This window comes from Akebia trifoliata, chromosome 10 (genome assembly GCF_017979445.1).
Source record: "Akebia trifoliata isolate Shusen 1 chromosome 10, ASM1797944v1, whole genome shotgun sequence".
Taxonomy (NCBI): Eukaryota; Viridiplantae; Streptophyta; class Magnoliopsida; order Ranunculales; family Lardizabalaceae; genus Akebia; species Akebia trifoliata.
In genome coordinates, this window is record NC_141384.1 from 30,627,431 (window position 1) to 30,638,761 (window position 11,331).

Consider the following 11,331-nt stretch of genomic DNA (forward strand, 5'->3'; position numbering starts at 1 on the left):
ATTTCAAAGATAACACAATTGCATAAAACACAAGGATTTACGTAATTCGACAATGTGCCTACACTATTTTCTTTAACATTTTACAACCCTAAAAATCTCTATTTATATAATCAAGAGTTACCAAAACAAGTAAAACTTCCTAAAACAGAAAACCCTTTAAGAAAATATTACACAATTATCTGCATAGCGCAAAAGAATACAAGACATTTACATATACAAGCATGATTCGTACTTCCATAGTCTGACATGATTGATTGACAATTAGATCCTATTCCCGCTTCATGCTGGCAAGTTACAGCCTACAATCAAAGCTCGAGTGATCATGACAGGCCAATGAAGCACATGTGTCGTGTCATCAACAAATTCGTTGGTATATCTATGAATTCGACGTTGAACCAATGATTGGAATCGTTAAATCAACTAGTGGTAAAAGAGATGATGAGGTAAAACAGAAAAAATTCCAGCGACAGTGTGACAAATTAAAGGCTCAGATGAGGTAAAAGAGAACAACCGTCAAACTCGCTAAATTGTTAATTTTCCAAGTTAACGCCGTTATCCGTTATTTCAGAAAGAAATTCAGTGGCATTAATGTAATAATCTGAGAATGAAAGGGTATTCACACTTGAATAACCACCAATGTTTCAGTCACTTTGAATCTATAAATTTGTTCCAGTCGCTTTAACCGAGCTCGCGCGACACTCTTCTAGACAAAAACATTTTTTTAGCTTTCTACGATTTCTGCGATCTAAACTCTCTCTGATTCTTGAGTTCGCCTCGGTTTTCAAGAAGTTTAGATTGATTCAACAAAGTTCCAGTACCAAGATCAAATCTGAATTCGAATTCACAGGTTTTGTTCAACTGTGGACTCCATTTCTTCTTCTTTTTTTGGTGTTTATGAACCATGGATAACTAGGATGAAAGTTTATATGAGAATTAAGATTCTGAGCTCGAATTTAGATGTAATGTTCTTGAAAGTTTACGAATTCTAATTCAATTTCGTTTTCCCCCTTTCGAGTATTTTTGCGTTCTTGATGGACTATCTATCTGCTTTTCTTTCTGTTTCTTTTTTCCCTAAATTGGATAGATTACATGAATCTTTTCTATAAAAAAAAATTAGATCTAAAATGAATTCTAAAGTACTAATCGATTAGATTAGTCAATCTCTGATAAGATAAGAAAAGAAATTTCAAAGGAAGATTCTAATTTTCAGGTTTACTTTGATTATTAATTCAACATTTTCTACCTTCTTCCATGATGCAAAAGAAATTCAATGAAAGACCCTAATTTTCAAGTTTTCTTTGATTTTTAATTCAATATTTTTCTTCTATTATATTTCCTTTAAGATTTTATAGATTGAATGAATCTCTAATTATTATTGAAAAGTTATTGCTTGCGTGAGATTTCAAATTCTGTATTTCATGCATCAATTGGTGTGATTTAGAAATTAGACATATCTCTCCTGGTTTTGGTGAATAATTTAGATACCCCTATACTTTCAAAAAGTTGATGTGCCCCCTTGACCTCAGACTTCTCTTATAGACTAATGAAAAGACCTAAATATCCTCACCTTCAATCTCTAGTAAAAAACCCTTGGATTTTTCAATCGCAGTGTGTTCTTTATTTATTTTTTTTTGTGTGCTCTACTTGAGATATTTTTTTTTATTGGTTAACTTAGTTGATATTTTAGATTCTAATGAAGATTCTTTATTTCCAAGGTGCAGTGACAGAGCAAAAGCATTAGAAATTTAGAGATGACGAGCTACCCTTGGAGTGATTCATTAAAATTCTTGCTTGGGGATCTCATTTCTTCCCAGAAATCTCAAGATCTTGAAAGGAGCAAAGCAGGTTTATTTTTTTGTCCAAAATTTCTCATATGTTATTAGAAATGAAGTTAAAGAACATGTTATGCTTTTCACTTATCAATTAAAATGCAAAATCCAAAGGTCAAGATTTATTTTGGAGTACAAAATATGTCCTTGAAAACAAGATTTCATATTTTAACTCGTGGTATCATGTATTTGTTTGTAAATTTTATTTGATTCATGCTAGAGTGATCTTAAGATTGTACCTCATATCTCGCAGATCTTGATATGAAAGTGTGTAAATTTTCTTTGTATTTTTTTGTCAACCTTTCAAATTCTTGTTAACTCACCTACCATTTTTTGAACTTAATTTGATTGATTTAGGGCAGAAAACAGGTTGAATGTTATCTAAAATCCAAATTTATCCGAGTTTGGACCCTTGGGAGTATATCCGAATAAAGAAATGAGTCAAATATGATTTGATATCACTTGATCGAGAGTTGGATCTAGTGTTGATACAAATCCATTCTTATATCTGTTTGGATCTGAATGATATGTTGCTTTGAAATTTATGATTCTAGACTTTTCAAAATATCATTTTCTACTGCGTTAATTTAATATAATGTCGATGATCCCATATTATCCAACCTGAACCAACACAAAGCGAGTAATTTAGAAGGGTCAAATCCAATGAAGTCAAAGTAAAATGAATCAAATATGATTTATCTAATAGGATCCAAGTCAGATACGGATATGGACCCACATAGATTCAGATCTGAAAATGGATATACTCGGCTCCGACCGGGTCAAGCCTAGATTGATTGTTACACACACACATTCTTACTACAGAGCCTATTTGTCTGTTGAGAAAACATTTTTAAAAAAAATCACTTTCTAAACAAATGGTTTTCTCATGAAAACAGAATCCCTGCATTTGATTGGTAGTCAAAAATTGGGTTATAAGAAAATAAGGGTGACGAATTGGACATAAGAGAAGTAAACCTTTACTTTTCTCACTTGGTAGGGATTAGTACGTTTTTTTCTTGGGAAAATTTGCATTATTTCTGGGAATTACTTTCCCTAGTGGATTTTCCCTGGAAAAAATAAAGATTCTTTGTTCAAGTGTAATATGTTGTTCACAAGCTTTTTGTCCATTGCAGACATTGAGGATAAAATGACAAAGATCTTGAAGCTGATCAATGAAGAGGGATCTCATCAACGGAACTCGAACAAAGATTCAGAAGTCATTACTCTCATCGAGGATTTGCACAAACAATACCAATCGCTCCACACATTTTACGATCATCTTACCAGAAAACTAAGGGAAGTAGTAGATTACAAACAAGGAATATATGATTGTTCTACATCTACCTCCAGCTCTCACTCAGCATCAAAACATCTTTCAAAGGACAAAGCCAGCAGAAACCGAAAATGGGAAAATGAGCTTCAAAAGCTGTCGAAAATCCTTAAGGAAGAATTGGAAGCTACAAATAGAGAGTATTTAAGCTCCAGATGTCTGACAGCTTTAGATGAGATGCAAGAAGCAGAGAAAACCAAAGATGCTATAGAAATCAAAGTTGGACAATTAGTTGATGCAAGGTTGGTCTTGGAAATCAAAATTGTAAGTTTGAAGGAACAATTGGCTAATCTAAACGAGGCTCCAGAAGCTATGCAAGAAGAGAATGATTTCCAGCAACAACATGAAGAACGCAAGGCACAGATTCTTAACTTGACCGATCAGATTGCTTCTAAAGGAGGAGAGCTCATGGAGGTCAAGGATTATCTTGAGAAAGTGAAGAATGAATTATCTATGTTCATCGAAGATCATGGATCCTTCCAGAATCGTATCTCAGCAATCTCAAAAAACCTTTGGATCACAAAGAATTGGGTCTCTCTGATGAAAAGCGAGAAGGAAACGCTGCATAACAAGGTTATCAACCTAGATCAAGACTTAAGTGATGTCAGAGAAAAGATAACAAAGTTGAAGGAAGAGGAGGTGATACTGTATGAAGGTTTACTTGAACTTAAGATGAAGGTCGAACATTCAAAGAAGGAAATAGAAGAGAAGGAAATGCAGATAGTTGGTAAAGAAGAAGGAAAGAGGGAAGCCATAGCACAGTTATGCTTGGGGATCATTGATCACAGTGAATGTTGTGATGAACTCAAGGAATTACTCTCAAAGATGAAGGACAGAGACCAAAGGATGACTTGAGACCAACTTTTTTTTTTTTTTTTTTTGGTGGCGGGAACCATCAATTTGTTCAGCCCTTTTTTGTTAACTAAACATTGTTAATCAGAGTTACATGAAGAAATAAAAGTCATTCACATGGCCAATGGTCCATACAGGAGAAAGCATTCTAATAAATAATGACGGGAAATGACGACACCATAAATTCTTATGAAGACAAGAGAATTTCATGGATCACAAAGCCATAATTATTGACACAGCCTACAAATGACTAGCTAAAACAAAAGGTAGTGTTTTATCAGAGGCATGGAAAGACAGAAAATTATCAACATGAAATTTAACACATTCGCATTCTCAGCCCTATTTTACCTTCACTCTTTCCTTTTGCCTACAAAAATAGCATCATGATAGTTCCTCTCTCATTTCAGTCTGATATTCTCATCTCGACTCCAAGAACATCCTTCACCATCTCATATGTCACAAACGCGATCGCTATCGATGGAACCACCTAAACAAAATGTCACCAGATCAGACCTTTTCAATATTGAATCACTCAGCATATTACTTGAGAAAGAATGCAAATTGAAAAACAAAGAAAAAGGGTGTTTAAATGATTTTCCAAGGAAAAAAATTGAAAGAAGAAAAGATAAGTTATCCCTCCCTCACTCTCAAACTTAATAATAAAAAATATTAAAATGCACATAAAGCCATACAATTAGTTCTACTACTGTTTTATGAATTTTAGAACCATTAACAAATGTTAAAGGAAGATAATGGAAAATAAATTTGTAACACACAACAAGGAATAATTAAGTTTGACAGGTGGCCCTCCCCTATATGTTTTCATAGGGATCCTCAGTTAATTAGTTGATAATACCTATCCAAACAGAGTTCAAAATTCTATTTGAAGCTATAGCATCAAATATTATAAGAAGGTACTCACTCCTAACCATGATCCACGTTACTCAGAAAAAACTTTATGTAGAGTTGATCACGGGATAGAAACAAATTATAGAATATACTGACCTTCACTGAATTGGGAACCAAACCCTTATATAATGCTCGAAAGCCCTCATTTCGAACTGTTTTCCTGAATGTGTCGACCATGCCATTATATTCAAGTGCCGTTTTGCTCCTCCCATCACCAGTAACAATTGAAGAAGCATTATTCCAACCCACCATCTGCATTCTTCGGCGAATGACATCAAGAGGGTAAGCAACAGTCTGGCCAACAGTTCCAGCAGCAGCGCCGCATGCTAGCCTTGTTATCACACTCAATTCAGTGTCTTCAGCTAGTCCAAATGGTCTAGACTTAACCAACCAGTCTTTCAGAGATTCATACACAGCAAAGTTGAGGCCAACATATGGGACCTGCAAACACCAAAACCAGAGTAAGCTCCACAGACAGCAGATTCTCTAAAGTTACCGACATTCTAACTTAATAAAAGTAATATCAAAAAGTGAGAAATGGGTTTACTGATAGAGTCATTTTTTATTATCATAACCTTGTCTTTTTTGCTATTGTAATTTTGCTACCAAGATTACTATTTCAATAAACATTTAGAAAGATTAAACTTACAACTCCAATGACAGAAGGAAGCCAGCCTTTATACAGGGCTCGTGGACCTTCTTCCCGGAGGACAGTTGTTAATGCATGGAACATTCCTCTGTACTGGTAAGGGGACTTCTCTGTCTGCAAAGAGAAGAAAATAGAAGGATAGTATTATAACAATGCAAGAGGACACAAAAAGATGGCAAATTGTGCCTAAGAAAACAAGTAAAAAAATACCACCAATAAGGCAAGTTTGAGGAAGTTACCTGGACAGTAAGCCTGCCTCGCACCATGTCCATTGGGTAAGTTGCTGACATGGCAATGATCCCAGCACATGCTCCAGCGCCCAGCCGTAAAAGAGGAGTGAGTGATGCATCTTCTGCAAAAATTTGAAGAAAAAAAAATGAGATTTTTCATTCATTATTGCTTGAACCGACTCCATATGAGTCACAAGCTACTTTTATCACAAGATGGCAGAACAACTAGAATAATCAGAATAGGATGAACATCAACCTAAATTTGATGGTGCTCATGTGGAAATCAAGGTCCTACTTGAGAGTTATTTAGGATGGAAACAAAGCCATCAAAAAGGTTTTACTTCGGGGATTTTCTTTTTTACCGTGCCAACACTTGTTGGCACTTGGATACTCCTTGTCACAAATTTTCAGCATCATGTCCCCCCTAAAAAATTTTGAGCTGCAAGTTTGACAATGGTGAATGGAGGGATTTTTTTAGAATAATAGTGTCCCCCTTATCAAATAAATTTTTTGCAATAATTTTCCTGCCATTTATTTGCAAATAAATCATGCTCAATTGTGATTATGAGTTGCAAAAACAGAGACAATATACCCTGCATAAGTGCCCTCAAGCATGTATTGTGCTCTAACATATCTATTAAAACATCAACCAATAAACTAATTTTAGTTGTTGGTAGAAGTTTAAGCTCCAAGTGCCTATCTTGGATTGTCATGTAAGCATGCAAGAACTCCCATGTTTACTCATGTTTGACATTTGCAAAACCTGCATACAGACCAAAAGAAACATCTACCGGAGACATCATACTTCTGTTAGGCACAAAATCTATGACATTTCTGTCAAGTTCAAAAGAAGATAACCACTGACCTTGAAAATTTATAGAAGTAAAATTATTTTTCTTTTTACAGGTTTTATGCACGTAAAGTTCACTGTGCAGTCAATAATATATAGTTTATGGAAAAAAAGACAAAGTTGTAACAATGTCATACAATCGAAGGAAAGTGAGGATGGTAATACCATTGCCAGGTTGCTGTCGATAAAGCCACAAAATACCCCTGTAGAAAATATCAAGGAATGGGTGAGCAAAAGAAGGAACTATTGTTAAAAAGAATCCTAGATCGGAGATGCATGTAGATATAGAAAAAACTTTTCACTTTGAAATGAATCTCTATCTGCACTTCAGAAGTAAAAAATGTAGAATTGAAATATGCATATTGAAACTTATTTACAAAAGAAACAGCATATATGGAAATTTCACTTCTTAAATTTAAAAAATATTGATATTGGTGCAAAAAATAAAAGGAATGACCGTTCAATGAAATGTAGGATTAGAGTAGAAGGAACAACACCTTGATGCTTGCTCATAGCTAAAAAACTTGACAGCTGAGTTTGGGACAATACGTGCACAGTTTGTACCATTGCCTTTGAATAGTCCTCGAAAACCCTCAGTTTTCCATATATACTTCAAGCCTTGAATTGTTCCATTGTATTTTATATTGTGAGGATTTTGAACCTGCATTTTGCAATCTCTTAGGTTGTATCATGCCTTTTTTTTTTGGATAGGTAGATGTATCATGCTTTTGAAGCAAACAGTACAACAAAATGAAGAGAATTAGTCAAAACTAAAAAGCAAGGGAAATATTTTTAAATTTTACATTTCCAATTGGAATGCAAATTAACTCCCAAGTCTTTGACCATGTCCATATGAGGTGAAATGATACTGCCAATTAGTTGGGGTAAAGAAACATTTGACTTGGTTCTCAATTGTGGTAATTCCCAAACCATCCCAATTTAAATTATGAGAGTTTTCTAGCACAGTTGTACTCTCTCCGGTATTTTACACAAAATTTGCAATAGCATCCGAAGAAAAGGTAAATGAAGTTTAACTCTTATAATCTTCCCAAAGACGAACAAAGGATTCCCTATTGAAAATGGAACTAAGATGTTCAATAAGGATCTGGTCACTTAAAAATGACCAAGGAGGATAAACATACCATAACCAGTTAGAAATCCGAAGCTAGAATAAAACTAAAGCAGCCATTTATGTAGCAACTATAGAACTTGTACTGAAAAATAGTAAAACCAATCATACACTTATTGGAGCAACTCCAACCCACATCTCTAAAATTTGGTTCCAAATTGGCAATCTTCTCTGAATTTAAAGAAGATTCTCTCCTCCGAACTAATTTGTACTCCAACTGGTCACCCCTATTAATCACTATGCATTCTCTAAATCAGGGATTAAATGGAAAGAATTGAAAATAAATAAGGGGCAAAAATTATATTTAAAACATATTTTATGGAAAGAAGTCAAAATGGCATTTATGTAAAAAAAAAAAGTATGGACAAAATGGGTATTTAAAGTAATGAACAGTGATTTAAAGACGGTCTCTAAAACTTCTCAGCATTTCTAGATTTAGAGCCGTGAATAGTGATTTATAGAGGCTGTCAGAGATTTAGAGACCGGTTGGAGCTAGGTTCGGACGTCTCTATCTCTAAATTTAGAGATTTAGAGGCCGGCTGTTATGATAACCATTTAATGACAACATTCTACACTTCTGCTGCAATATAAAATCTGATTAAGCAAATATGCTTTATGCAAGGAAAGGAAATAAGATTTGATCACAGACTATTTCATGTTGTTGACCTGAGACGTGATGAGTGATGACCCTAGCCAACCCTACAAATTCATCCAGTTCCACAGCAATAATAAAAACTTATGTGATTATGTTTATGTTTATGACCTACTGCTTCAAGCTACATAGGATCTAAAATTCAGTCTTATTGATTTCCCAAGGGAATTCCTGACCGGTCAAGATGCAAGCACAGGCATGATGCTCATAATGAAGAAATTTTATTTTTTCAAGAAACCGTACCAAACTAATTTTTTCCAAAAACTACCTGAAGCAAAATTTTTAACCGTTCCAAGGGAGCAACAGCAGTGCGCGACCTACAACAAAAATACACCACAAATTTAATGCAAGACATGCAACACAAGGATAGCATAGTTAAAAATTAAAGTCACATGGAATATACATATCACAACAGACCAATTAGTGATCCAGAATATCCAATAAAAATAAGAATCCAGAATGTTCAAGAGAATAAAATTTCAGGCAAGGTGGATATGGTTTAATATTTATATAATAAAACACAACGGTGGACCCCACACTCCTATGTCTCAATCTTTATACCCCCATAAAAGACGAATCTCGAGGATAGGTTTTACTTTTCTCTTCTTCCTCTTTCCAAATATACCCTTAATTTTATTATCTTTCTTCTTCACCCCTTTTCTAATATTATCCCTCTAACTTTATTGTCTTTCCTCTTCTCCTCCTTCCTTAATAATACCTCTCCAACTTTATTATTTTCCTATTTTAGCCCCTTAACCCCAAAGATGACGCCTGTGTTGTAGGCACAGGCAAACTCTAGTTTTCTTCTTTAAATAAATAAATAAAAATAAAAAACATGATTTTCTTTAGGCCCGCATGATACGGTTACATCATTGAACATCTCATTTGGAGAAGATTAATTCTCGAGCAAAATGTGCATATGCAAAAAATATCACCTCTATAAAATGAATTACTCATGGCTTATGAAATATTTAAGTAGGCTTTCTTATGGATTGAATCTACTTTGTATTTGACACTTAGTTTTAGCATGCCTATCCTTGTATCCTATGTATTCCTTACACTACGTAAGTCAACTAGTCGCATACCATAATGCAAATTCTGAAATGGTAAGATGCTGTCAGAAGCCTATTTGGTATGAAATTCAATTTAAGACTAATTTGTTGTCTGAGAATTCCCAGACCACATACACCAAAGAATGTTGAACTGTGAAAAATTCATGCACAAGTCCATTTACAACCTCAAATATGATGTCTACACTACCAGTAAGTATCACAACAAAGACAAATTCATCTAGGGTCACCAAGACAGTAGCTTTCTACTAATTTCCCTTCATTTTTTTTTAAATTTAGTTCCCACGGTATAATTTCAAAATCTTTCAGCAACATTGATGATTAGTTTCTGTTAGTTAACCGCGTCACAAGAGATCTTAGAATTAAGCTACTCTGAATCACAGTTCCTAGTAACACTGAATCCAGTAATCAAATTGGATCATTTCTTACCCAGCATATAAGCATACATAATCAAGTATGCAAAATCCAGTTTCCCAAATAAATTCAAATTTATATGAGCAAACTACAAAACCCTAGCTCTGGTTTTAGGAATCAAATCAAGAGCAGAACAGATTATAGATTAGACACAAGCAAATAATCCCACTTTTAAACAAAGAAATGATGATCGAATGGATTTGCGGCACCTTGAAGAAGATTTTTAACTATTAACATGATTGAAATGATCGAAAACCAAAACTAAACAAAAAAAATTAACAAAATAACAAAAACAGAACGTTCTAACGGAACTTCAGCATTGAAATTCAGAGCAATCCAGAACAACATTATTATCCGAAAATAATCATAATTGAATTTTTTTTTTTTTAAAGGAATGAAATTCAGAGAGATGAGAAGCTCACACTCCTCCCGCCACTCCTCCTGCAACGAGAGACTTGCCGACACTGAGGATCGCGTGTCCAGGAGCTTTGACGCCTTCGCTCGCCTCTTCAGCGAGATTAACGATCGTCGAAACCGCTGATTCACTCGTTGATTTTCCAACAACATCTTCCGAAGCCATTAAATCTCCAGATAGAAGACCTTCGCTCGAACCTACAAAGATCACGAAGAAGATCTCTGTTTCACAACCAGTGTTCGACAGTTCGATCGTAAATAACGAAGATTTTTATCGCAGAGAAGAAATATCCATCACTCTGTGTTCTTGAATTTGTTAGCCATGACCAGGACAAGAGAGTGAAGGGTTTCTGCTAAAATGCGCCGGGAGAGAAAATCTTCTTGTTGATTTCAGTGACTGCGTTTTATACTTTTATTGTTGCGTACAGTGTTTGTTGGGTTCGCTTTGGTTTGTCTTTCGAAAACGGAAACCTAGTTCATCCGGACGGTTGTTGTGCGATTCGAATGTACCGGCCGATTAATTGAGATTAATCGCCAAAGGAAAGACGAGATTACTAAAATATCCTTACTATTTTACTAAATTGGCATAACAAATCACTCCAACGAAAGTGCGTAATTGTATAATCCTATCTAACATCTCTCATTTTTTCAATTACGTGTATAGGATTGCATTGAAAATATTTTTCCACAAATAATAACTAGTGAATAATTTTTTTTAACAAAAGAGCTGTCGATGTTTGATTGCACTTACAAAAAAAGTCATAAAGATAATTAGAAAAAAATTACAAAAATAATTGATTTTTAGTTTGGGAATGGAAACAATCATTAGGAATAATATTATAAGCTTGAGATCTGTTGACTCTTCGTGAAAAAAGCACACGACCTCAACCCTTTAAACACCAGATCCAATGATTGAGATCTATGAGTATCTTGATGACATAAATCTCGGAGATACTTATCCCAAGCATAAATCTCAACCATTGTATTTTGCATTTAAATAATT

The 11,331-nt window shown here is 34.5% G+C and overlaps 2 protein-coding genes across 3 annotated transcripts; one reads left to right on the forward strand and one right to left on the reverse strand.

Annotated features, from left to right (window-relative positions):
* The first annotated feature begins 558 nt into the window (after positions 1-558).
* LOC147393818 (uncharacterized) lies at positions 559-4,082 on the forward strand. 2 transcript variants are annotated; one of them, XM_086455994.1, is made up of 3 exons: positions 559-847; positions 1,716-1,845; positions 2,963-4,082. In XM_086455994.1, the coding sequence occupies exons 2-3, from the start codon at positions 1,752-1,754 to the stop codon at positions 4,012-4,014; spliced, it is 1,146 nt and encodes a 381-aa protein (XP_086312120.1). In that variant the 5' UTR covers positions 559-847; positions 1,716-1,751; the 3' UTR covers positions 4,015-4,082. The 2 variants fall into 2 exon arrangements, with proteins under 2 accessions (XP_086312120.1, XP_086312119.1); XM_086455993.1 differs by having other exon boundaries at positions 1,722-1,845.
* A 61-nt stretch (positions 4,083-4,143) lies between these two features.
* LOC147393819 (mitochondrial adenine nucleotide transporter ADNT1-like) lies at positions 4,144-10,783 on the reverse strand. The gene is made up of 8 exons (XM_086455995.1): positions 10,337-10,783; positions 8,699-8,747; positions 7,147-7,310; positions 6,815-6,852; positions 5,809-5,921; positions 5,570-5,683; positions 5,017-5,361; positions 4,144-4,498 (listed from the first exon to the last, which is right to left on the reverse strand). The coding sequence occupies exons 1-8, from the start codon at positions 10,492-10,494 to the stop codon at positions 4,415-4,417; spliced, it is 1,065 nt and encodes a 354-aa protein (XP_086312121.1). The 5' UTR covers positions 10,495-10,783; the 3' UTR covers positions 4,144-4,414.
* Positions 10,784-11,331: the final 548 nt, after the last annotated feature.

Excerpts from the sequence above, each read along its gene's own strand:
- LOC147393818 (XM_086455994.1), top strand. The coding sequence starts at position 1,752 with ATGACGAGCTACCCTTGGAGTGATTCATTAAAATTCTTGCTTGGGGAT. Across the intron at positions 1,846-2,962 it reads TCTTGAAAGGAGCAAAGCAG|ACATTGAGGATAAAATGACA; the intron begins GTTTATTTTTTT and ends TGTCCATTGCAG.
- LOC147393819 (XM_086455995.1), bottom strand. The coding sequence starts at position 10,494 with ATGGCTTCGGAAGATGTTGTTGGAAAATCAACGAGTGAATCAGCGGTT. Across the intron at positions 7,311-8,698 it reads GGTTAAAAATTTTGCTTCAG|GTTCAAAATCCTCACAATAT; the intron begins GTAGTTTTTGGA and ends TGCAAAATGCAG. Across the intron at positions 6,853-7,146 it reads AGCTATGAGCAAGCATCAAG|GGGTATTTTGTGGCTTTATC; the intron begins GTGTTGTTCCTT and ends TATTTTCTACAG.